We start from the raw sequence: 27,619 nt of genomic DNA on the forward strand, positions 1-27,619 counted from the left end.
GAGACTACATTTCGCTGTGTCAGAAATGAAAAGGTACAACAGCGAGAGCGAGATGAGATCAGTGATTATGATTAACTAATTAATTAAGGTGATGAATAATTATGCCGTTAATTTATAACATTTCTTTGTTTACAATTATAGATAATATCATAGCTGCAATAAATTAGAACTTAAACGAGACGAAAAACGAAATGGTAATAACACTAATGATAGTTAATTAACCGAGGTTGTCAACGCAACCGAGCGTGTATAAACGTAGTGGCTATTTACAGGCGCGTGCATTTTTCCGTCCGTAAAAAGTGCACAAGTTAACACAAGATAACATGGCACGATAACTTAACAATGAAAGGAAAAAAGAAATAAGAATAAGAAGAGAATAAAAGAATGAGTGAACAAACGGATCTTTTAAAATAAAGACGGAAAAAGAAAAGAGAAAAGAAAGAGAGAAATAAGAAAAGAAGAACAATGTGGAAAAAGAAAAGAGGGATAAAGAAAATAGGAGAAAGAAAAAAGAAGAGGGGGGGGAGAAGGGAGAGAAAGAGAGGAAGAGAGAGAGAAAGAAACGCTCTTTTTCTCATATTACGTATTTATAAAAAAGCCGCCTGTGAATAATTATCGAAAATCTGCGGTACGATTAATTAATCATACTCCGCAAGGGATTATAAATCACTATATGTATATTGCACTGACCAAGTTGTCGCTTATCGATAATATTTCGCATTTATTACAGTCCTTTTTGTGCGAACGCTCCATTTTGTTTTCACACAAGTGTGTCGCGGACTAATAAATCATAAATAATGGCGCAAAATTCAAAATTAAGTTTCCCGGAATCTTATTTTGAATAATGGATTTAATTAAATTCGATCAAGTTAACAATTAAAAAAAATACGTGTACAATAATTAAAAAAAAACTCTCGACTGAAGAATCTATATCGGTAAACAAATCTAGTTTCTTCCTTATTTTCTTCAATTAATGAGTGTTCGCGATATTTAATAGCAACCTTTTACGTACGAAAAATGCACATGTGATTATTATTATTATAATCGAGCTGCTTCGCAAATAGTCGCAACAATATGTGTTATATATATGCCGCATTACATTAAAATTAGAATATAAAATTAGAGAGTTTTTTAACACGCAACTTTGTATATTCGTAAAAAAAATCTTCTCTCAACGGAAAACAAACGCAATCACACTACTTCCGGATCACACAACTTTCAACGTTTCTAGACAAAGTTCAGGAATCTTTTTCACTAATTATTTTTATGTTATTATAAGAATTATTATAAGAGTTTCGTCGGTCCACGTGTATAAAAATTGTTGAATTGTATTTTGTACAAAATGTTAATACTAAATCTCTGCGTGTGTTAAACTTTCAATTATATTTTTAATATCTCTTCTCATTTTTACTAAAACCACCTCTAAAAATCTCATCTTTACATCTACATATATAGGCTAGTATGTGAAGTATGTATGCCGTTTGGTTATTTTTTTCGTTTTCTTTTTAAACATGTATAAATAAAAAAAGGAAATTGTATGCAGCTTTATTAAAGTCGCAACATATTTACATCCTTATACATGCGAGCTAGTTGATTATATATTATTTGTTTGTGCAGAGATTGTGAAGAATTGTATTGACCGATTAAAAATCAAATAAACTTATAATAAAGTTCTAATAAATTATAGAAAAACGCGCTCAACTAATCGTAAAAAACAGTTGTGAATAATTCATCTTAAATCGTCACAAATCATCATCAGCGACGAAACTCTTTGTTTTATTTCTGTCAATAAGAAAAGTTCTCTTGTTCTTTTCATAATGGAAATTACAGCTAATGTAAAAAGACATGTGTGTTACATATGATATACTTTGGCTTTAAATGTACAAAATCGCGAGATGTGCGTGTTTCAGTCTAATTTAACAAATTCAAATTTTTGCGCTCTTTGCTTCGCAAAACTACCAATCAAATATGTTGGAATTTAGTAGAAGTCTATGTGTGTGCTATGTTATGTTTGAAGAGTGCTTTCCAGCAATAGAACACAGTCATGCACTGTGTGACACAGTGTTACATAGTGTCGACTTGTAGCTGGAATTCTGCTTAGCTTTTCTTTATTTCACCGCCAGAGTGCAGGACAATAACGTTGCACAGTTTTTTCAGTTTTAAGTTTTAAAATTTTTTAAAAATTAAAAAAAATTTATTTTCTATCATAATACCACTCTATATAAAAGAAAAATGGTATTAAATGTAAAAATGTTGATATCTATGGAGTGACATAAAACGATAACACTTCTGATTTTTTCGGATATGTGTCTGATCAGAATTGTATCTAAAATATCGTCGTGTCCGATTGATAATGTGCGTTAATCGGGACTCACTCGTTGAAAAGGGTCAATACACTGTGTTACCACAGTACATCGCCTGTATACTGGAAAGTTACTGGAAAGCACAAGTTTTGAAACAAATCGCAAAAAACTATAATTAATAGTCGAAAGATATAATAGGTGAATATGTCGCGATGAATCGCTGGTTATAAAAACGGTGAATAGTATCAGTTGCAAATTTATGATTCCATTCATCATCGATGACCTTATACGATTTGTCATCAAGTATTCTATCATATCGCGTGTCATACATGTATGTAATGCTGATTTTTCAATTTCAAAGGACAATTTGCGGCAAGAGTTGGACTTTTTGAAAATATTTCAAGTTTACACATATATATGTAATATGTATGTTTTGTCGGTGATGTTCACGTTGCTGGTGCGCATTAATGTTCCTTGATACACAGTACAACTCCATTTATCGAAATATTTATTCGTTTTCGTTCATTTATCTTTTATTTCAAATTATCCAATGGTGGATTTCGTGCGCAGATAATTGACTGACTAAAAAAGTAAGTTACCGATAAGTATATATTCATGTATCAGAATTTGTGAAGAAAATCTAAAGAAATTAAAGTTCCCGAAATTGCAGATTTCGAAATTTTAAAATTCACATACACATAAACCAAATTTTCATTTAACAAAATCAAGAAACGGAATAAAAATAAGTTAAAACAAACGAAAATAAACAAATTTAAAAAAAAAAAGAAATTTTTCTTAGCTAACTTTTCGTGAAGATCATTTATTCTATCGTCATACTTGAAGCGAATGGAATTCCATTGCAGTCTCGGCACGTTGAATAAAAAACGTCGACGGGGAGGAGGGCGGAATACGGAGCAGGTAAGAACCTTCTCTTGCACATTATTCGTTCACATATTGTACGCCACGTAGATGGGATCGAGTTGGTCCGCGAGGAAACCGTCGCGCAGGTGCATCCGTTGTTTCTCACCACGCGAATTGATGGGAACCACACCAGGATCCACTACGACCACTACGCCGACCACCAAATGGTGTTCCTCGAGCACAGCACTCGTTACCAGAGCCACGAGATCGAGAGCCTCGCTTTCACTACCGTCCAGTTCTACCACTACCACTAGGAGATTGGTCCATGTGAATACGGCACTGAAAAAGACATGATAACAACGTTCAGTTAAAAGTACAAATTACATTATAGAAGAGACAAGAGATTTAAAAAAGACTTACCATTCTGCGATTTTCTTGTGACATCGCATGACACTGTTCTCGATGTCTATTGGATGGTAGCGCATACCCCGCAGCAGTATAGCTTCATCGAGAGCGCCGACGACAAACACGGCGTCGTGCAATTCTGGATCGTTCGACACTAGATCGGCCTCGGCCGGGTTAGTGGTGTCGCCAGGCACATCGCTGATCACGGATTGCTGAACGCTCTCGGTCCTTCTCAAGAAACCAAGATATCCGGTCCTCGCATAAACCTCGTTCGTGTTGCCGGTGACCAGCCGCGCGTTGAAGTGATCAGCATAATCGCTCTCATCGCCATAGATTGTGAAGTAACCGCTTGCGTTATGCGACGATTGCACCCAGATCTCGCCTAGATGCGAGTCACCGCACTGACCCTTCGTCTCGGGATTCGCGATGATCACCTTCACGCCGGGTAATAGCTTGCCTGATTCCATCAAGCACAGAGAATGCGGACTACCGCGTTCTACCAAAGACACTCGATCGTTACGTAATGCGCGAAGGTCCACGTAGACTGTAGAAGGCTCCGGACTGGAAGCCCCCTGTTCAACAAAATCAATAAAATAATAGTAATATTTTTGAGTTTAGGCTTACAAACTGAGAAATGGTCAATTCTATCAATCAATCTTACCTGTAAGCAAATAGCAGTGTTTACTCGGCAGCCAAACGAAGTGGAGACAGCGCGCGGACTCAAGCCAAGAGCGGAAAATAGTTTGCTAAAACTCGACGTTAACGCTATACGTGGCCTTTCCTCAGCGACGACGACACACGTCCTCACGCACGCAAGACTGACTCCTCGTGCCTTAAGCGCGTGAACTGAAGAGCCGAGTCCTTTGGTGCACAATTCCATAACACCATACGAGCAGAACGTATCTCTTACTCTGGATTGACTGACCGCTGATAACCAGAGCGCGGGATTAGCTTCCACCTGACAACAAAATCAATCGATTTGAATCAATCATCGCAACCGAGAAAAGAAACGTCTTTATTACAAGTTTAAATTTACCACGAAGCTTACCTCAGATGGTGGTATCAGTATGGAATGATGTCCACTGTATATACTGCTAAGACACCACAATGCGAAGCCAAGGCCTGAATATGGATCTAGACAGAGAGCAATGTGTCTAGAGGGATAGAGCTCGCACGCTAATTTCATGGCGCGACACAATGAAGTCACTGCCGCATGGGACATCTTGATACCGGCAAGCATCCCTGTCGTCGAGACGCTGAAGTCCAAATAGGCCAACATTTCCGCGGTAGGTGCCCGATACATGACCGGCAGCTTCTTCTTTGGCATATCGTCCATATCCAGGATTATTGGCCAACTCTTTACGTCGACCACGTTATTTGCCTCCTACGAGAGACAATAAGCCAATCGATAACACCTTCGCTTATTTACAATTGAGCATTTTTTCAGTTACCTTTGTCTTGAGCAACTTGAGAAGGGTTTGATTGGTCAACACGAGAACGGATTTGCTGACGTCTACGATCATGCGAACTGTCGGCAAGGTTGTCTGAAGGTTTTGCGGATGGGGTGGCCTGATAGTTACCGGGACTGCGCCTACGTATAAACAGCCATAGAACGCGCATATGAGATCGGTACCGGGTGGAAAGATGAGCGCCACGTGATCTCCGGTATTAATCCTGCCTCGATCTAAAAGCAAATTCCCGATCCTCTCGGCCTTCTTGTGCAGCTGCGAGCAGGACAATGAAGTGGCCACAGCACCTTTCGCATTTAACGACGTAAATATCACATGGTCCGAAGTGCTGACGGCGCGCCATCGTAAAATTTCAGAGATGAATTGGTACTGCAAAAAATGTGAGATGTATAAAATATACATGACGTATAATGCATAACGACAAAAATTTGACAAAATCAAATAAAGACTCACGAACCTTTTTGGCATTATCGCTATCCTCGTCTAGAACACCCATGTCTCGTCCTTGTGCCGAGGCTAATCGATTACCTTGGACAATATTTCCCACCATAACACTGGCCGGACCGACATCTGCAACAGAATCCCCCGCTACACGCCCCCGCACCATTCCGTTAGTAAACCAACGCAAACACTCAACCCGATAATGAGTAGCTCACACACTCTTCTCTGACTGAGGCCGGAAAATCAAAACTAGAGAGCAATTTGGTTCTCGCCATCGGAGCCGGTAATACGCGTTCGCATGGGCCTTCCACTCCGCGCAGATCTACTCGTGTTTTAACGCGGATTTACGAATCTTTGAGAATCCATCTGATGCTTATGGGAGCTCCAAATGTCTTTTCTTTATTGGATTGTATAAGTCCAGGCTGATTGTCATTGCTGCCATCATGCGTTAAAATTATTGATGTAGAAATAAGCAAGAAAATGCAAAAAAGGGCTTTAAATTCTAGTAAAAAGCTAAAAAAAGAGGGTATATACACGATTTTTCAGTAATAAAAACAACTAAATAAAAAAACTAACTTTTTGCTAATTATTATGAAATTAAATTATATTATACTTGCGCTTATAATTGGGATAGTAAGACTGTTCGGAACTCAGTCAAAAGAAAGAGAGATAATCAAATTGAATAACATGCTAACAAGCGTAATTAACTATCAAAAGCTTATTAATTAAAAAAAAAAAAGATTATGTGATAACTTTTTGTTCCAACTTAATCACAAGTATTTTGCGAGATGGTGTGAATCTTAAATATTTCTCGAGAAGATATACAATGTTGTTACCACACGATCTAAATAGCGTCCCGAAAAAAATATATACACACACATACACATTTTATCATTAAAAAATTCGCGCTTAATATATGACAATTTAATTTATTTCCGCAATTTAAATTATATTTTAAATACTTATTTATTTTGTCAGAATTAAAGAGAGAATTAATAAATATCCTGTTTCTGGTAAATAATATTGAAACGATACATTTCTTTACAACTTTATGGACAGATAAAATATACATTTAAGCAAAAAAAACACACACACACACTTCGTACAACTTTTAAAATAAATATACTTTAAAGAAATAACATTTCTTTGTACAACTTTTTAAACAGGCACATGGCGTCTTTTTCTATCTTTTTTTTCATCCTTTTTTGAAAAGATAATTTTTTTTAAGTTTATTTAAGTTCACGTTTCAATGCCTGTTCAAAATAATTTCAAAAGATATCGGTTGCAATACTCGTTGACAAATTTTGCTTTACTTACCTGAATGAACTTCGCGCGGTTTTGGCAAATTAGTGACGCAGGTATGAGGGCAAAGAAGGACATTTGCTGGATGCAGGGCGCCTTCTAGAAAGCGGCGTTTCGTCTCCGAGAGATGAATACCTCCTAACGGCGTTTTGGGCAAATAGTTGGGTGGCACCAAGGCAAGGCAGTATATTCCTACAGCGTGAATCGAGTCGACTGCTTGCAGTACTCGAGACATCCATTGGAAGCTCTGCGCGAAATAATAAACTTTCAAAGAATATCCGAGTCAACTTCCAAGGCAAGCATTATTTTGTCGGAAAATAGAATTCTCTTTCTCCTCTTTATAAATAAAATAGCAAGTAAAATTTCAAAATATACCTCTTCCTCGCTACAATCAGGCCGTTGCTCAGCAACGACACATATTCTCTCGTCCCTGAGAACCCTCACGCTGAAAACGGCGATTCTACCGCGATAGATGAATTTCATCGGTTCGACTGCTAACACGGTGGCGATAATATCGTCAGCATTATGTTTCCTGCCGGTCACTGTCATAAGACCGTCGCGTGATCCGCAGACGAAAACAAGTCCACCAGGACCGAGAAAACCCAACAAGCCGGATCGCGCGTATTCTACATCGCCCAAGGCAGTACCGTCGGCTTGTAAAGGCGATACCTTGAAGGTATTGTTAGTGAGTCCTTGTAAGCCCCAATATTGGCTACCGGTCGCCGCACTATGCACGCAAATCTCACCAACTTCGTCTGTCTTACAAATGGACGGTTGTCCTTCCATTTTAATAACGACTACTATACCTATATAAAAAAATACAAGGATAAATTTTTATTAAAAAGGTATGAATTACACAAATAATGGCTCGCACATAAACGATTGACTCACTTCCAGGCATTACTTGTCCGCAATCCTGCAGCGTCAATGATGTGAGAGAATTCTCCTGATCCACTCTGACAACTCCGTAACTCAACCCGGACATGGAAAGAACTCCACGACCAGTCGCGTTCACTCCCGCGCGTCCTGGCCTTCTTATCGAGACTGTGAGGGCCTCACTGGAAGAGGCGCAAGGACAAACAGCATCCGGCCTGAGTCCCTTGGATTGGAATACCGAGAGAAACTGATCGCAAGATGATAGAGACCAGGGATTCGCACCGTCCGCTACAAGCAACAGCCTTAAAGATGCTAAAGAGACATCCTTATGATCCTTGGTTGCAAGCAAACCCCAATGGAGATCCCGTGACTTCACGACGGCAACGCTTGCGCGATGCTTCGTGATCATCTGCATCCAACTAGCAGGATTAACTTTCATCAAGGCATAAGGAATGAAGATCACATGCATGCCATTCAGCACGCTGGTCAGAGTACTGTGCCAAAGGCCAACCTCCCGCTTGAAGTCCAACACGCAGACGGCGTTCTCGCCTTCGGTGTAGCCGCAAGCTTGCGTGAGAGCGCGGCAGTGAGCCATCATCGCCGCCCTGGTAATAGTCACACCCATCACGGAGCCGTCTTTGTCGGTAGTGTATTCGATATACGCCGGCGTATCATCCGTGAGTCGCGGTGGGGATAACCAATCTTTGGGCGTCTTGCCCAGATGCTCGGTGACAAACCAATGCAATTTCGGCCAGCCTTTGAAGGCCACTACTTCACCGGCTGCCGTCTTTGGCAGACCCTTCAAACACGCTTCACTGGTCAATGCCACCTGAAAAATATCGAGATACAAAATGCTACTGATCTACGGAGAACTGTTACAATTACGTATATTGACGGACTAATGCAACTCGTAAAGTTGTATAGCTAATTGGACATGCAAATATAGCAAGGAATATTGATTGGCAAACACGACGCCTCGCTTACCTGAATTCCGCAGCTTCCCAGAAGGAAACCAATTTGTTGAGAACCCGCGTCACGTCGGGTTAGAGGAACTTCGATGGGCACCGGCACAATACCGGCCTGCAAGCAGCCGTAAAAAGCGCACATGAAGCTGATTGGATCGTTATTTGGATAAACTAGGGCAATCCTGTCGCCGGGTTTTAAACAACAGTCGCCACCGCGACTTAGAGCCTTATTTAGTAGAGTATAGGCAATTTTGTGGGAGCGGCTGAGCAGTTTTCCGTACGTGAGCGTTACGCAAAGCTTGCCATTAGGGTCTAAGACAGTTGCTACAGGTGCTTTATATGTCGCCGAGCCGTATCTGCGGACACGTAGTAAATGAATTCTTATATGGATCGCTGAAATTGCAAATCCATGTTCAGTCTTGAATCTTAGTCATCAGATCATCCTAACATTCAATTGTAGAACTCACCTTTGAATCGCGGCTTCGAGAGATCGCGGCAAGCCAGACGGCACTGACAGTATCTCGCCAATCGCTGACGTCATGGAACCGCCCTCGGGTTTAGGAGCGTTCGGATCCTTAGGATTTGCAGCAATCTCCAGTTCGATATCATCGTCTTCGTAGAACTCGGGTAGCGGTCGGCGCTTCGGCCGTTTCAGCGTGTTCAGTAACTGTTGGATCTTGGCGGAAACCTTCCAGCGGCCAGTGGTGCCGGTATTATTCTGATCCTCGACCATGTGCGCATAGCGATTAACCCGGTCAGCACCGGGCCGACGCGTCGCCGATTGCTGTTGACTGACCGGAGTGTTGCTCGTCACGTGAGTCACGTCTGGCGGTTGAATGTTGCAATAGGCATGTGGCGTGTACTCGGCAATGTCGGTGATATCGGCACCTGGCGGCCTTCTTGCCGGTGGTCTCGGCGGTGGTGGAGTATCGCGGGCGGAACCGGTACTACTAGTATCAGAGAGACCGGTACCTGAGGGAGTAGATGATTACTTATTATATTATTCACGGCAGGAGTAGAATAATTTGACCTCGTGCGACTATTATGATATCATATGCGCGCGATTTTTCTTTATGTTTCATCTATACGATTCAACCATGCTTTCTATTTATACGGAAAAGGAAATAATACGTATTTATTTTATTAGTGTATTGTCCGGTGCAAAGTCAACACGGCATGCATGTAGCGGCTTTTCATTTTGTTTGGCATGTATAGGGTGAACCATATTAATGTTCCACCCTAAATATCTATATACCTATCTATTTTCTCTACGCCTTTTCCAAAAAATATTTCCCGAGATAAATCCAACTATATGAATTGGTTAAGGATTTTTCCATAAGTTACATAATTTTTTAATTTTGGAATATTTGTGTTCCGCAAACATGTCGAGAGGTACTTTCTGCCCAAATTAAATTTTATTTTGTTTTTCGACAGTGATATTCAATGGTTATTGCATAATAGTATTAAATCGCTTTAATGAGATCAAAATGAGAGATAGGGTAGATATGGGAGGCCATTTCGACAAATGAAATCGTAGATAATCTAGAATCTCCTCACTTTTGCAATTTTCACCTCGTGAGTAAACTCACTCAAGAACCGCAATAGGCTCCATGATCAAAGGATTAAAAAGAAAATGCTCATGTACCTAAAGAACCTTCTAGGTCTTTCTAGAGAGATCTCGTGTAGTGAAACAAATATTTACCAGTCGGACCACCTGCGCCAGGGCTCTCCTCGGTGACGACGCTATCCTCGTCACTGCTGGACTCGCCACTGTCGCGCCTCTCCCGGTCAGGGCTCCTGGCCATCACGGAGGTTCTCTTCGACGGCATCGGCAGAGACGGTTTCGGTCGTCCCTGCATCGCCGCCAGAGCCTGTTGTACCGCTTCCTGGCGCACTTCTAAGTACGTAGAAATTGATTATTCGAATGGCTGACGAAGACGAATGACAACGCAAAGGCACTTCATTTTATTCTTGCAAACATCCGTTCATTATCATATCAACACTATTTATGTATATGCAAACATATTGCGTACCATCCGTTTTTTGTTGTATTATATATTACTGATGATCTAACTCAACATTCTTGTAGCGTGCACGCACATAAAGAATTCGTGAGAATAAGGTGCTACAAGATGGAAAGATTGAAGAGAACTGAGTTCTCTGAGAAGATTCTTAATAAATATATATGTATGTGTGTATACGTTTATTATTAATTTTGATACTCATTCAAATCGATGAGATAAAATCAGTCTGGATATTCCTCGAAAAGTACAAGTTACGTACAAATGTAACTAAATTTAAAAAAATGCGTTATTTTTATAATCAAGTAAATTAAAATTGCACATTTTAAAATCAGAATATAAAGTGTGACCTACTATGAATATAAAGAAAATGGAATATGTATCTATATTTAAATGCAGTATGCAGTATGGAATATATACAAACTCAATTGTGTATGCGAAAAGATATCCCAATCGGAGATATTTTATTTATAAATTATTACCAACATATTCAACATCTTTAGAAATACTGGGGGAAAAAAAAGATTGACGCAAGCCAACAAATAGCGACAAAAAAATAAATATTCTAGCTGCATAATAGACAGTAGCTGTCTGTATATTATTAATACACAAAGAATCGCCCACGAAACAGATATCAATCAAAAAAGCACATGTTACAAATTTTCCATTTATTCCATTCATGTCATGTCATGTATTTTTGCGTTAAAAATTATACGGTAACGATTTCTAAAATCAAATACATTTTTGACGATGAGAACTATCAAAAATAGGATGGGGACTATCTTTGGGATTTTTAAATAATATTTTATTCACTGAAATTATATTTATTATATAATTATTATATAACTAATAAATCAATAAATTTAAGAAATGTTCATTCTTAATCTGACAATAATCTTCATTGTAAGGTTTTGTATAGTAGAACATCAAAGACAATATTAATGTGTTTAATGTGGTAAACAATACGATATTGAATCATATTAATGACAAAAATATATGTATAAATAGAACATGGAATAAAAATACGTAGAAGTTCTGTTAGGTTTTTATTAAAAGGTGTACTCCTGCAGTACTGTATAATTATGTAGTTCTAGCATGACATCCTGCTCATACATTACTCAAAAAATCAAGAAAATATGGAAATTTCCCTAATGAATAATTTAAATTATGATATTGTTATTCTTTAATAATTTATATAATAATATGTAAATAAGATTCTATTGATTATTATCGTAAGACGCTTTGTACATCAAACACGTCTATTTCTGGATCGATTTAACTTTCGATGAGGTACAGTTTGTTGATTCGTCTTACGGTAACGATGTACCAGATGGAAGATTATCTGCACTTGCATTGATGTTACATTGATGTAAATATATCTTTCTATCGACGTTTTCAAACGCAAAGCGAATTCTTTTTCTTATTATGCGAAACGACATTTCATTCTAGGAAGAAATGTAAGATATGCGGGCAAGACACAAACTAACAATAAGCTTCGAAATTTATTCAAAGAACAGCTAATGCAAAGCTGCAGAAATGACGGAATTATACAAGTAGATAAATAATGTTAATCACATTCAATACCATACATATTTTGTCAAGATTATAACAAATATAACGATAGTATAATTTTCTTCCATGCATAAACTATAAAAATGTAAATTACTTATCATACGTCTAGATCTTTTGACAAGTTCAGAAAATTTTTTATTTTATATCGACTTTATTGTTAGATATACATATTTCGAAAATGCATTAAAATATTTCAACAATATATACCTACTGTCGTACTACCTGGATGGTAGTCCTGGTATTCCTAGCATTATTTCTCAAGTATACTCACCGGAATGATAACGGCTTTCATTGCGCGTAAGTCGGCGATTACCACGTCTCGCAGCCGCCGCCGCTACCGCCGCCGCTGCAGCAGTTGTATTCGAATTTCCGGTATTCCCTGTGAACCCGCCAGATCCTGGGGGACTGACGATCCCGCCAGGCGCTAAGCGACCACCTGCATGCAAAATAACAACAACAAACGGCACATAGACAAAAGAACGCTACAAGGACTGGCTGCAAAGACTTGTCATCATTCACTTTTCTTGGATCTCGCCGCATCCGGATAAACAAGGACTCGGACATTGAAGATATATGGTTTGTTCTCTATTGCTGCACTGGTGAACTAGTGCACACTGGTGCAATAAGTTAAAGTGAGACAAGTATATTTTGTTTTCACTCTAACTTACTGTACCAGTGTATCCTAGTTCTGCTGTGCACTTTGTGCGAGCCTGGAAGTCCCCGCGAAAGCGGTTCCCCGGGGATTTCCTTTAGGGTTAGGATGCCACCGATGGCGTTTAATCGGTAAGAGTCCGACACTACCCGGATCCTGCTTCGAACTGAAGGGTGTCCTATGCAGGATTTCCCATCGACAAAAAAAAGTGTACCCTAGTTCACTAGTGTAGCAATAAAGAACAAACCCTTAGAATTAGTATATACACATTCTCTCTTTCTATTTATTTACTTTGTTATTATTAATTGCGAGCAATCTCAACGAATTTCTAGAGCTCCCAAAAAGCGTCGGAAGAAATAAATTCAACTATTTTACATTAATAGTTTGGAGAGTTAAGACTGTATAGATCCAAAGATTTTTGAAATCAAAGTTAAGAATCAAGAATCCATAGATCTTAAGGCAGAAATAGCGGCCTTCCGAGGCTCATCCATGGTCCGTTTGCGGATCATAGCGTGATCTTATGGGAAAAATGGGGGGTATGTGCTAAATGGAGGGGTAAAGGCAGTATTTATAGCGTGTTCGACGAATTTAGTAACTCATCGAACCTGCCAAAAATAATCTAATCTAATGCGTGCAATATGTCGCTATGAGAAAAGTGTACATATACACTTAAGAGTGCCCAATTGGACACAACGTTTATTGGTCGATCATGCTAATCACCGGTCGATATGAATGGTTGTGCAAATTGCACTGTTAATTTGGGCCTCATCCCATTCAAATCCCCTAAGGTCATAGAAAATGAAGATAGTCACCTTCCTCTACTTCTATTATATGATCCGCTAACGTATTAAATTTGCCCTGTTTTAAGGTCTTTCTAGGATTTAAAAATTCCAAACGATTAGAGTAGATATACTGACCTCACGGAAGATTCGCCAAGTCCTTTACGATTTATATACCGTAAAAGTATCATTTATCCGGATGCGAGTTAACCATCTTATTGTGTTATTAACAATTATTTTATCATCGAATGCTGCGTCTCATGAATGTGATTCGTCATATCGATCGTTCGTGGTAGGAAAGTTAGAGAAGGAGGAGAAGAGTCGGTCGCAGTGCCGTGATTCAGTCGGAATAATCACTAGGCGATTTCAGGAAATCCGTGCGAATCATACTACGTGAATTTATCTTACGTTACCTATTAAGAGATAATCAAACTTTTAAATGCATGTCACGCAGAAGAAATAGAAATAAAACACGAAATGTTTTCTTGACAAAAATGCGGAAAAAATGGAATTGTTGAGTCAACAAAGTTAAAGTTTACTAGATAAATTTAGTATTTATAATATAAGCAGATTTGTTGTAGCAAGAAAGTTATATTTGAAAGCAATTATTGACATGTTCATAAAATAAACTCAATTTTGTTATCATCTTAGTAATACAAATTATTTAGTATAGAAAACTAATGTTTGGAAAATACATTTAATAATTTTTAAAAAATGATGCTAATTATATTAAACAGTTGTTGAAGACGTCTATTTATTCAATCTTCTTTTCCAAAAATTAATTTTTATAGTAATCAGATGGTTTTGCTGAGTAGAAAATTTTTAGCTGCTTTAGCAAAATTTTTTTTTTTCGTAATACCTAACGTTAACCTATAATCAATATCAAATATTTTTGAAAGATATTCTGTGGAGTATTGAAAATCCCCATAAAAATAATACAGATTCACGATAAAATGCAGACACGCGATATCATTGATCATTGTGCATATCAGTAAGCGAGAATATTTTTATCGGCGAGGAAATACGCAAAAGATGGAGATGTCGCGTTCGAAGTAAGGACACAAATTGGCTGAATAGAGAATACTGATGGCAAGTCGGTTGGTTACAATCTAGGCCTGCGAAGATGGAACAATCAGTCTCGACTATCACGTGATTATGTCAAATTGCAAAAATTATCTAAAAGTGCAAAAGCGTCTTAACATACGCGAAATAGGGACTAAACTGTACTATTATACATAGACAAAATTATACGAAAAGAAGTACAAACAATACGGATGGATGAAATTTGTTCGTTTCAACAATTTTCCACAGTGTGCAGAAAATGGAAATATATTCATTCTAGAATTTACACATTCATTTTTTATACAAAGAACTTCGCCCCCCTCCCCCGGGCCCATCAAACATATATAATTTTGTAGATAATAATGGTAGTATTAAAAAAAGTTTTGGATTTTCAAACCCCCGCCGGAAGTAGTTCTGATTTCCTAATGATATCATTTATTCCGTTTGATAGCTCATCATCAGACCTATCTAATATAACAAATACGTCATTACTGTACTCAGAAAGTATCTGTATATCTTCTGAAAGGTATTTAGTATCCTAAGTATTTGGTATCCTAGACCAAATAACCGATATGATATGGGAACCTACAGTACGAAGCACCTTCTCATGGAGGTGCTTTGGATGCAAAAAGAAGTGTTTAGGAAAAGATGAATACAAAAACAAAAATTCTGGGAATCACGTTCAACTATAAAATACAAATCATCAGTTTATTGTAAGCGTGAAAGCATCGTGTAAGCATAGATAACAAAATGAATACACTTTATACACCAACATTGATGAAGTCCTAACATTGATCGGCGAGCGGGGGTTTGGACATTGGCACCTATAAATTTTCAATCCTTTCATAATGCCCTACAATTTGATATATGTCCCATAACTGGACTCGAAGGGCCCAGAAACCCCTATAAAAAGGGCGAAGTTCTTTGGTTGACTACAACGATTCAAACTCAAAGAATGAAGAACTTTTAAAGTAATAACGTACTGTGCTGTTATCTCGTACAACTTATGTTAGCTTCCATATTGAATCTTCTCTTATAGGATATAATTTTAAGAGAGAAATGGCGAATTTTACTGGAACATTTCTTACAGCTAGAAAATCATGCCATTCATTTGTGATACTTGTGTGTGTGTGTTTGTATATACGCGCGTGTAAAGATAAAAGCGCAACTCGTACATACAACAATCAAGGAATATATAATCGAGTGTAAAAATTACATTATTCTAATCTAATCTCTATAATCATTAAATCTATAACAATCATTTTCTTTATACGGTACATTACAGAGAAGTGCAAGCTAAAAGCTGAGAAATTGAAGCAGAATTGAAAGACAATTAACAACGACGTTATGCGCACTTAATCGAAGTCCGTTTATCGCAACTCGGAAGAATGTTTTTTTTTTCACTGACTACGTAATGCATGGCGCTACCTGAGTGATAACGTTTCTCGTTGTGCGTGACACGTCGTTGCGTGCGCCGTGTACGTGGTTGCGGTCGGCCGCCGCCATAGCTGCCGCTTCCCCCTCCTTCTCCACCTCCACCGCTTTCGTAACTCGTTCTCTCCAGTCCTTTATCAACGCCGCCACCATCACCACCTCCACCACCAATACCACCATTTCCAGTCCCTATGATCCATAAGTGTGTATACACAAAACTGGAGCATTTTGTTTCTATTCTTAAATACTCATATTTGCGTTTTGCCATCAGCATTTTGTCTTATCCGGGGAAAATGTTATTTCTAGGATCCCTCCCCAGGCAATATAATGACATATTAAAAACATATTAAAAATATACATATTGGACGTTTTGTACGTATTTAAAACATCTAGATTAAAGCCTTAGACATTTTAAGAACATTTTAAAGATGTTCAGTGTTACTTTTCTGGACAATAGAAAAATTTCCATTTTAAGGACGAAACAGACTAAAATTGGACCTGTCGAACATTGAACGTATTTTTTTATAAAGTAGGTAGGTAGGTGTAGGTAAAGTATTGTATATACTTATAGTATCTCATACAGGATTAAAAAATTGCAGATATATTGCAGACATCCAAGAGAGATTAGAAAAAACTCGTTGGAATGGATATTCTTAAAACTTTATTTTATATACATTTGGACTAAATAAAGACCAAAACTGAATATCTATTGGACGTCATATTCTGTGTTGTTTGGGTTAATTTGATAGGTGGGTTTGATAGTTTTTTTAACGAGGAAAAATATCGTAACTACGATGTGCTACGATCAATAGTTTTCGAGAGAGAAATATCGAAATTTTCAAAATTAAAAAATTTTTTTTAATCTATATTGAGATTTCAAAATTTTTGGCAAGAAGTCATTTTCATAGAGATTTTTCATCAAATTTTTTAATATAACAAATCTAATTTTAATTTAATTAGAATTGAGTTTGAGGTTGAGGGGTTCCACCCCTCCCCAGTCCACGCTTTCACTTTATAATACAAACACATACATACACACTAAATAACTAAATTATTCCATTAAATTATTCTTTTTTAAATGTACATATAGTAGTTCAAGTGTTGAGGCGAAAGTATTGCTGTTATTGTGACTTTTAAAAATCGATATCTTGAAAATTATAGATCGTAGCGTATCGTGGTCTGCATTCTTCTTCTGATAAAAAGTTCTATGAAAATATCCTATCAAATTGAAGAGTTTCTGAAATAATAATTTTGTCTCTTATCCGAGAGCTATATCAGCTATATCAGCAATTTTTCTTCAAGCTAAAATATTTTGGGGGGGGGGATGGAAATACTTATCACGGTATCACTATAAAATAAAGTCATTTTTCAAAAATAGAATTTTCTCCTGTACGATACATTATTGGCGGTGCAATATTTATAACAATTTACTTTATTCTGAAAATTGATTAAAGAAACTACAATATTTCTAAAAAAAAAGATCGCTCCAAGAATTAATATGTAAAAGCGTTTGCCGTTATTTGACTAGGCCGTTTCTATAGTCATAGAAAATTGTCGTTGGTTCAACTCGTTCACAATGGCAGATAGCATTAATGATAATGCGGAAGCACTTCTTCCGTGTGTAGGTACAGTTAAGCCGATTGCAGCGATTCTACCGATCATAGTTGCAGGTGCAAAGGCGCGTCCGCACAATATATACTGGATAGTCTGGTGCAAACATACGAGATACTTTTGAACGATGTATACATTGCTTTTCGGTCGATTCTAACTTTCTAAATTTCATTTTAATGCGTAAATAAATTTATAATATATAAAAAAAAATTTGACAGCAAAAACTGTGATTTAGTGACAAATTAATTTATAAAATATTTTAAATATTTCATTTTTATCTTAAATGTTATCTATAAATATATATGAGTATTTGTATAACTTAATAAAAATTTATAATTGATAAAAATAAAAACTTATACAAATTAAAAAAAATTTTTATTTATTATTAATTAAAATATAAATTTTTATTTATTATTTTTAATTTTTATAAGTGAATCGTACATAATCAGTAATACTGATCATTATTATAGAATCAATAGTAATGACATTATCCATATTTTTTGACCGTACATCGTCAGTTTTACTGTCAGTATTTTGTCAGTAACAATGTGTTCTTTGTTCAATGAGAATCTTAATTATAAAATCTATTTTCGAATGACAGCAATTTTGATAAATTACTACAAATTGGTGAGGCCTTTTTTATCGAAACAAAATACAATTATACGGGAATGTATAACAGTATAGAAGAGAGATTAGAGCTGTGACTTTGCGATATCTTGCAACTGGAAGAAATTTTTAAGATCTAAAGTCTCCTGCCATAATGTCACCATCTGCTATGAGTTACAAGCAATTGTAGAAACATGCCATGTATTAGTATATATAAAAGATCATAAGCTATCCCTCTCTAGAAAAGGCAGGTTATATTGACACTGTTGCCTCTTTTCCGCGGTGCTGATTGGTTATCTCGATTCGCGTTGTGCATTATATTCGTATCATTGATCGGTTCTCATCGCGAGAGTTAACAGTTTAACAATTGTTAATAAAAATAAACAAAATAGACCAATTTTATATTATTTTTTTAAAATTATATTATTTTTAACTAAATAAAATCAGACAATGGCACGCGCTTGTTCTAGTAAAATATAAAGGCTAGCATATCGAGTTGTTGCACCTAATTTGATTTTTTATAAATAAATGTTTATCAAGCTGCATTTCTTTTTATTTTATTTATATATGTGGAATTTCATGCATCCCACAGTTCGGATAAGAATTCGTATATTTCGATAAAATGCAATAATTCGTTACTATTTAAGTGCTCAAAATCTTTGTCGCAAGACATGATGTGTCCTTCAGTAACATTACTAGTGCTATATATACTAATTGAAATAATGATGTGCAATTTTACACGATTAGTATTAGTAATACTGACAATACTGATGCTCGAAATATCAAAAAATTCTTCTTTATTACTCTTTTTCATTTTATCATTCCAGTCTACACATGATCAGTAATACTATCAGTTCTTTTCAATACTAACAGTATTACTAATCGTGTACGTTTCACTATAGATATAGTGAATCCTCGATCCCGACTCTTTAAACAAAGAATGTTCGTCAAGGAAATAAATGGAAATAAAAGCACATGGAATTGTAAAATACTTCTTTTAAAACTGTAATTTTTCTCTCAATCTGTTGAGCGACTCGCATGACGCAACTCTGGTAAACAATTGCACATTACAGTTACAAGATGCCGAGCATAAAAATGACACGTGCCGCGTGAAAATTGCGTTTCCCTTCTTCTTATACGGATTGTATCTAATTGCCATTATGCACACAATGAAGCACATGTCCCTTGAGAATCAGAACGCGATTGATATTGCGAATGGCATTGCCTCTCGATGACGCAACATTACACACATCAAGATGCGACGAAGGATAAGACTTGGAAAGTTAGAAACTGGCGGTTGCGTTTCCGTCCGATAAAATATTGTTTAATTATCGCGATGCACACACAATATTTTATTAAGAGATTGTATTTTATGAAGCTTTTTGCGCGCGCTTCGCTATAAATACTATAGAGAAATAAGCTTATAATTTATGGACTATAAATATTATAAAACACAAAATTGATACAGGGTGCACAAAAAAATAAAATATTTCTATTAATTTTTTAAAAAGTTGTCTCGAAATTATTTATAATATCCTATTATGTATAATTTCTATGTACAATCGATCGAATTTAACCGCTAAACATAATATTAATTAAACCGATAATTATTTTCACATTCGCTAATTTTCTCGTTCGCTCTGTTGCCGCATATTGCAGATAATGAGTGATGATATCTTTGCGTTTACGCGAGTCTTAATGAATTCTAGAAAAGCAAAAGAGACTCACCTATCTGCTTTGAAGCATACGGCTGAAGTAGACGTGTCCGTTTCTTCTCGTAACCCTTCTGCGTAATGTCTCCTGTAAAAACAGGAAAAATAGTTTAATTAATGTTCAATCTAAACAATCTAACAATTAATTTTATGTAATATCACGAATAAGTCTCAGATTCGTCATTACATTTTTGTGATATCTTAATGATCTCAATTTTTTATTGAATTACTGTTATTTTGCGAAAAAAAAACTTTGTCCGCATATAATTTAACAAAAAAGTAAGTTAACTCTGTAAAATTAATACGTGATAATGTATGTTAAAATTATGATTTAATCATATGTGTATAATTATTTTTTTTTTAATCTTTATTACGTATAATATAATTTACATCATATATTTTTCATAATTGCAAACACTTCATTAAAAAGAAATCCTTTAAAAGAACCTTCAAAAATCACAGATTTCTCTATACTTTTTCAAATATATATAAAGATAATTTTTTAGTTATAGATGTGTGGTGTACGTGCTAAAGAAACTAATCTGAAATTATGATCGATGACTCAAGTATTAAAGAATTTCCGTGCATTGTAAGTCATCGAACCTTTGAAGGAAAAAATCGAAAGCCGTAGCGAGAGATAAGTACACCATGGTTCAACCATGATTGCAATGTAATGCGTGCGTAAAATCCTGATTGTGAGCAACAAGCTCATCGAAACTAATCGCGAGAAACGTGTTGCGCAATTAAGAGAGAAGCCGAGAGTAACAAGGATATATAGATAATTAACAGGTAGGTAAGATGATTAACACGTAGAACGATCGTAATTATTATGATTCAATTCTATCGCCTGTGTTATTTGATAATCATTTCCAAATATAATCTGCAAGTGAATCCAAGATTATATCAAAATTGTATCACAGATTATTGTGAACCGAATGGTGGTTCATGCTTACATATGGTACTTATTTTGATTTATTTACACGAGATTGTCCGCGTTGTAATCATATAATTTCTTTTCTATTGGCAATTAATTCTACAAATTTTTTTTCTAGTTAGCATTAATATTCTATTCTATACAAACATAAACTCTAAAATAAGCTCATTTTAATATTTAGAATTCAACTAAATTTGCCAACTTTATTTTAAAAAAGAGTGAGAGTGTAGATATCCTTCTTATTATTGAAGAATATCGTAGATGTCAGATGTAGGATGGCTTTTCGTTTATATCGGGAAATATATTCTAGACGGGTTCATCATTCAGTGCACTCAGTAATACATTTAATTGAAATAAGAACGTAGGTATTATCACAAGAACAAGATGCCGATTCAGCTCATGACGATAATTCTGGAATTTTTGCTGTTCTGGGAATGGTCGTCATTAATTCTCACATAAGTTTAAAGGGAATTGAAAGAACTCTAGCTATTCCGTGTAAAATAGCACGTAGAATCTTGACAAAACATCATTCCCATTCTTATCACATAGTAAATATAAAATAATATGATAAATATAAATAATAATGATAAATATAAATAATAATAAATAAATATGTAATGTAGCCACACATTAAAGAGAGCCGCTTTATATTATGAGAGATTTATTATACATATGTAATCTGTAGAAAACCATAGCTCAGATCTTACTTGGCCGTTTCCTCAAGGATGAGCATTTGCGCACGAGGAATACCGGTTGACCGGATGCTCTTTTTAATTGCGATTTTCGACGTAGAGGTCTTCTCCTTGGTCCGGATTTCTTCAGATGTTGCTGTCGTTGTTGCGGAAATTTGGTGTTTTTCCTACGCTCATTAAAGTGATTGACATTGTTGTCCTCGCTGTCGGTCGACGAAAGACATGTGTAACCCGTGTTGGAACTCCCATCCTTCGATTTCTCCTTGACAACACCTTCGGCCAAGAAGCTGAGAAATCGATTGCTGGCAAAATAATTTCCAGAAACGGCCGTATTCGTCGCAGTTGACATTATCGTCATCATCGTCGTCGTTACTGCTGTCGTAGTCGTTGTCATCGTCATTGTCGAAAGCTTCCAGGTGGTTCCACGCGCCAGAAGACCGTTAGTTTTTAATTCTTCAGAGAACAGCTTCTCTTCGTTAAAGTCGCTAATCTTTGGGGCTAGACAAGCTGATGATGAGGACGACGTTGCCGAGAAAGAGCCCAGAGATGATGAAACAATCGAGTTGAAAGTGTCATCCTCCCGTTGAATGTTAAAGTCACCCGACAGCAGCAGTTTCTGATCATCGAATTGATCATCTGACACGTTTGACGACCAGTCGTTGATCCTCTCCAGAACTGGACCTTCATCAGGAAAGTATCTGATCTCCCGCCAAACTCGTCGTTGACGTCTTGAGCGACGTCTTTCAGGCGGAATAAACCATACCGGACTGCTGGTAAGAGATTGGATAGCAGGTTGTTGATTTCTTTTGCTGACGCGTTGAGAATTTCTTTTGCCGCCTCGACGACGAGAACATCTGAATGTGCTCGTTCGTTTCAAATAATTCTCTGTGCTTATACTGGGTGACGGTTTTGGTGTCTTCCGGCGAAAAAGACAGTTTCGCGTCATCCTAAAGTCAAACATTTAAGATTGCGATCAAAGGGTTCTTCAAACCAACGCGGAATTCTCGATCAATCAGTGAGTGTACAAATACGAGTGATTTATCGGTATTTGTCTTATTACAAACGTCAATAATCAAGGAAAGATTTAATAATTAATATAATAAAATTACAATAATCTGCGATTCAAATCGATATATAATTTTTATTCACTACGTTTAAAATCACAAGATGAAAAGTTTCAAAAGAGTTTCAAATGTCATAATTCATTATTCGGATATAAAATATAAAATCTGATAAATAACCTAAATAGCAAACTGTCGTCATTAGACGTCAAAATAACGTCACTTTGACGTCTAATGATGCCATTCGACGTCAAAATGATGTACGCTTGCTACCTGGGAAACTAACGATTAAAAAAATTGGAAAATTTGAATATCAAATCAAGGGAACACACTCCTCTATCACTGATTAATCGTTAATCGGCAAACTTTAATATTAGTCACCCTGGTCTAAAATCCGCGAGCTTGCTGATCCTGAGAGAAAAGCCGAAGGACGACGACGTAGTATTGTCCTTACTGACAGGTTTCTCAGGCGCCGAAACCGTTCTTGTGATAGTCGGCTGCGGCTTTTTCTCTTTTAAGACGTTATCCAGAAAATAAACCGAAGAATTCGAAACAAAGGAACATGAAGAGGTAGATACCGGGATCGAAACAGAGACTGGTACTGGGACCGGCACTGCGTCTCTCCATATCCTGCCAAGATTGATGCTAACGCTAGGTGATCCTTCCATGGAGGATTCTTGAGCCCAAGAAGAAGTATCATACTTGTCGGTCGTTTCATCATTAGTGATCCTAAAGAGCTTGGGTTTGGGCGCTAAGGTAGGTGAAGAATCAAGTTGAAGAACTTTTAGATCCTCGGTGATCGAATCTGCCAAGTCGGTATGATTGGCAGGTTTCACGGCCTTAACCTTGAGATGTTGAAGAGAATCGAAATTAATTTCATGAAGCTTCTCGCGGGAGGAAGAGCGGACACCTTGAAGCCATTCGTCATAGGTGATGGAATCGTGACTAAAGGAGCATTCTTCACTCTTCTTCGATTCTTGCACCTTAATCTGAGAAATGATCTTTTCGTTTGCTGTTGGTTCCGAAGGGACATTAACGGCGGTTTCCAGATTCTTCTGGATACGATTCCGTCGTTTACCTCGATCCAGATAACTCTTTCTGATAGAAATTCGTTTAAAGGACTCGCTGCGCTTGAAGGAAGGCTCATTGTGGTCCTTCCTACGGCCCACGAGCCTCCTTAGATTCTCAAAAGAGAGGGTCCTCATGAAGAGCAGCACGACCAAGCTCGCAAAAGTAAAAAGAGAAATGCTATAGATTAAGTTGAAATTAAGTTGAAAAAATGGCTAAATATGTTTCTATAATAAGAATTGATAAATGCGTTCACAGGAGTACGGAAGAAAGTAATTTGCCTGGTCAATAAAGATTTGAAGTTATAATCCTGGATATAACTTCAAAAGCGAGAATTTGCAAGAATAAGTAGATTTACAGACTTCTTTCTCCCCCTTTAAATTATTTGTTTCCTTTTTTAGTTCCTTTTCTGCTTGTTTCTCTTCCTTCGCCGCTCTTTTGCTATTCGTATCCTTCTATTCGACTTTCCTCTTCCTCTTCTTCTTCCTCGTTTTCTCTTTCCTTATTCGTCCTCTGCGTTGCGCTAAGACTCTCTAAAGTGCAACACCGAGATCTTCATCTCGCAAATGATCAGTGTGGCTTTCCCTTTTCGACGCCACTGCCGTTTTTCTTCCCTCATTGTCCTCTTCTTCCCCTTTTTTCCTCCGTGTCCTCGACTCGATCATAATGGTCATTTTATACGAAGAGATTTGACAAGGATTGAGAGCATCTTTAAATTCAATGTATCTTATATCCTATATCAAGAAAATCGATAATCACGTTTTACTTTCAAGCGAGACAGGTTCAACGTCGGTTTATTTATCACGATTTTCATCATTAAATTTAAAAACAATTTCCTCGCATCAAAGATTGCTCCACTTTCACACAATTTACTATTAAAATATATCTATTTGTATGTACATTTCCATTTAATATATTGACATAAAAGTCATTGACTGATGAATTATATCCGCATTTTCTTCTCAAATCACGGTTTTTCTCTGCCCATAATTGTTTCATAGCTGATCGATCCTGCTTTATCTTGGATATTTCGCTCGATATTTAACCAAACACGAAAATGTACCTTGAAACTCAGATACTTTCTCTGCCCTCGAACAATTATGTTATGTTTGTTTCACTCCCATTCTCTTCTTCTCCGCCATTCTCCATGCGACCTCTCTCGACGATTCGAACGCACTCCTTTGCGAAGAAATGCCTTCCGCATAAGAGAATTTTTGATTAAATCTCTCTCAATGCTTGATCAATAAATAGAAAATCTATTTAAATTACTTTGCCATTTAATGAAGTAACATTAGATAAGTCAACACAAAAATACAATCACTTTTCATTGCTTCAAACTTGCGATTCATGTCGTTCACACTAAAAACACTTTAATACATTCAAATATCTGCAAAATTTTTGCAAGGACTCATCGAAACGATTATAATTTTCCCTGGAAACTCCGCAGCACTATCCGTGTTCGCTCGATTTGAAATCATTATCGCGAGATACCGCTTGGAGGAATACATGCACCGCATTCTTTCTACGATATCTGTCTAGGATATCTTCCCGTTTCTGATCAATTTCTGATCAGCTCAAATATTTCCACCCGCGTCGCAAAGCATGCGAGATAACTTGTTCGTATGTTGTACTCGTGCGCGAAGTTGCTTTGAGAAATAAAACTAAGTTTCATGTCAGATTCGCAAACGGATCTTATTCAGATTCGAACTAAACAGATTTTAAGATCGCGCGATATACGAATAAACGCGCGTCCGCGCGTTCAATTCGCGCGACGCTCGCTTGTCTCGCCGCCGAGACGCATACTCCAAGTCGTGTTGAATCACTGGCATTTGCGCGTTCTCCGCGGCTCTCGGTTACTCTCACTCACTCATTCTTCTTCTCTCTCTCTTTCTCTCTCTCTTCCCCCCTCTGTTTCTCTCTCTCTCTCTCTCGTACGCGGCCGCGGAGAGAGAGTAACGAACGAGTGGGAAGCTGGCTTGCGCGTGTAAAGTTGCTAGACAGAATAAGTGAGAGACTGAACGCGCGCAGAAACTTGCTCGGTGAAGAAGAGAGAGGGAAAAGGAAAGAAACATAAGAGTGGTGATGGCATGCCGTCCGTCGACTTTCGCCTGCCTTCGTAGCTCGCAGCATCCCACTCTCCTTCGTTTCATCTCTCGCTTAATACCCTTCGCCGCGCGCTACCCACGAGCTCCACGAGATCTCTCCCGGCTCTGATCCTATCTCCTTCTAAGAGAGATTCTTAAGATAAAATTATGCGGATCAACTGGAGTCTCAGTTCAGCACGATATAGTACCGCGCACGGTGTTGATAGCAACGCAACATAACACACACATCATGCATACATACATCAATAATTAATAATTGTTAAATTATAATTGATTTCTCTCTTTTATTCGTAAAGTCCTTGATTTGACGAGTGGCATTCGATTGACCACGTCTCGATTGCATATCACCAATCAAATCAGTCAAATTTAACCAAACCTTAACCAATCCTAACCTAACCTAACCTAACCTAATATAACCAAATAATTGATTGGTTGGCTTGTATCCAATTGGGACGCTCTCGATTCGACAAATTTGTGTCTCCTGTGTCTTGTTTGCTGCAGATGCCCAGTTCTGAAAGGCTTACTCGTGCTTCTTCTTCTTCAATTGTTTATTGGTTTCTACTGACCAAAAGAGGTCTTGTCTTATCGGTCATTAGTTGTTATATAGTAAATCTTCAATGATGTGTAGAGTATGGGACTTATTAGTGCTGAGTGTAATCATTCGATAATGCGTTTCAAAACCCAAGCACGAAGATTGCCTTTAAAATAAAATTAACGAAAGCGAATTGGATAAATGCTGTTCACTGCGATGAAAAAGTTTCAATTTATGGATCCATTAATTTCCGATTTACGCAAGTACTAAGGTACTTTATTTCTGAAAACTTGTTAATTAAAAAACTATAACTAGAAAACTTTTACTTCTAGCTTTTATTTCTAAAAAATACGTTTTCGAAATACAACTTTATCATATATAGTTGACTTTGGTGTTAAATATGCTTTAAGTTTTGTTATAAAATAAATTTCAAAAATTATGAGGGAAGAGGGCAAGAAATTTCGAAAAATCTTGCATTGTTATAAAATACATTAAAAACCATAAAACATTTGATTTCTAACACTTTTTTTATTTTTTACTGTTTTGATGACGGTATTCGCTCAGAAATTAAAAAATCGATTTTTTTAAATTTGTTTCAAGATTTGTTTCACATTCTTAACATCCAAATGGGTACATAATAAAATATGTTTCTTATTTTGATCTCATCATATTCAAAGTTCATTAAAATCGGAGAGAGGCACTTTCTCCCCTTTCCTTATAAGTATATTAGAGTAATAAACATGTATGTAATAAAGGATGGCACAAACCCAGACATACTCGTAGCAATTATCCGTAGCAGGTGGCACTGACCTATTTGTGTAAAGCATTTGCATCTTTTTTCAATCCAACAAACAATTGCTAAAAAACGATATTTGCGGACTAGAAAAAATATGCAATCAATGTTCTTCTCACGAATGAGATTCGAACAACTTTGCTCAATCGCTCTTAAAAATCTTTAAATATTTTGATTCGTCTGTGATTAGGAACGAGTGGATAATAGCTATTCGACAATGTTTGTTCAAGTATCTATTCAAATGTTTTATATAAAAAAATTTCTTGAAACTTCCTTCATTTTTCCATAGCCGCTTTTTGTCAACTTTATATAATTCTTATAACTAAAACTTAAATACGAGATAGATAGCGCATTGCGCGTCGC

At 36.9% G+C, this 27,619-nt stretch overlaps 1 protein-coding gene across 9 annotated transcripts in view; it reads right to left on the minus strand.

Moving 5' to 3' along the window:
- Positions 1 to 1,423: 1,423 nt before the first annotated feature.
- Positions 1,424 to 27,619, minus strand: part of Dip2 (disco-interacting protein 2) — a 33,084-nt gene continuing 6,888 nt past the window's right edge. Inside the window, exons 1-17 of one of the 9 annotated variants that reach the window (XM_083034546.1) lie at positions 23,140 to 25,890; positions 21,713 to 22,644; positions 20,088 to 20,159; positions 16,137 to 16,331; positions 12,487 to 12,651; positions 10,325 to 10,519; positions 9,090 to 9,594; positions 8,642 to 8,978; positions 7,673 to 8,486; positions 7,157 to 7,587; positions 6,797 to 7,028; positions 5,496 to 5,608; positions 5,021 to 5,407; positions 4,618 to 4,953; positions 4,231 to 4,527; positions 3,585 to 4,141; positions 1,424 to 3,503 (exon numbers count right to left, since the gene is read on the minus strand). In XM_083034546.1, the coding sequence (XP_082890672.1) occupies positions 3,251 to 3,503; positions 3,585 to 4,141; positions 4,231 to 4,527; positions 4,618 to 4,953; positions 5,021 to 5,407; positions 5,496 to 5,608; positions 6,797 to 7,028; positions 7,157 to 7,587; positions 7,673 to 8,486; positions 8,642 to 8,978; positions 9,090 to 9,594; positions 10,325 to 10,519; positions 12,487 to 12,651; positions 16,137 to 16,331; positions 20,088 to 20,159; positions 21,713 to 22,644; positions 23,140 to 23,963 (6,645 nt within the window). In that variant the 5' untranslated portion in view covers positions 23,964 to 25,890 and the 3' untranslated portion in view covers positions 1,424 to 3,250. Of the gene's footprint in view, positions 3,504 to 3,584; positions 4,142 to 4,230; positions 4,528 to 4,617; positions 4,954 to 5,020; positions 5,408 to 5,495; positions 5,627 to 6,796; positions 7,029 to 7,156; positions 7,588 to 7,672; positions 8,487 to 8,641; positions 8,979 to 9,089; positions 9,595 to 10,324; positions 10,520 to 12,486; positions 12,652 to 16,136; positions 16,332 to 20,087; positions 20,160 to 21,712; positions 22,645 to 23,139; positions 25,891 to 27,619 lie in introns of those variants that run through there. The other 8 variants (XM_083034545.1, XM_083034553.1, XM_083034547.1 and 5 more) reach the window with 8 other exon arrangements.

The sequence above is a fragment of the Prenolepis imparis genome, unplaced genomic scaffold (assembly GCF_030444845.1).
Source record: "Prenolepis imparis isolate NDT839.2.m4 unplaced genomic scaffold, iyPreImpa1.0 SCAF_3, whole genome shotgun sequence".
NCBI classification, from domain to species: domain Eukaryota; kingdom Metazoa; phylum Arthropoda; class Insecta; order Hymenoptera; family Formicidae; genus Prenolepis; species Prenolepis imparis.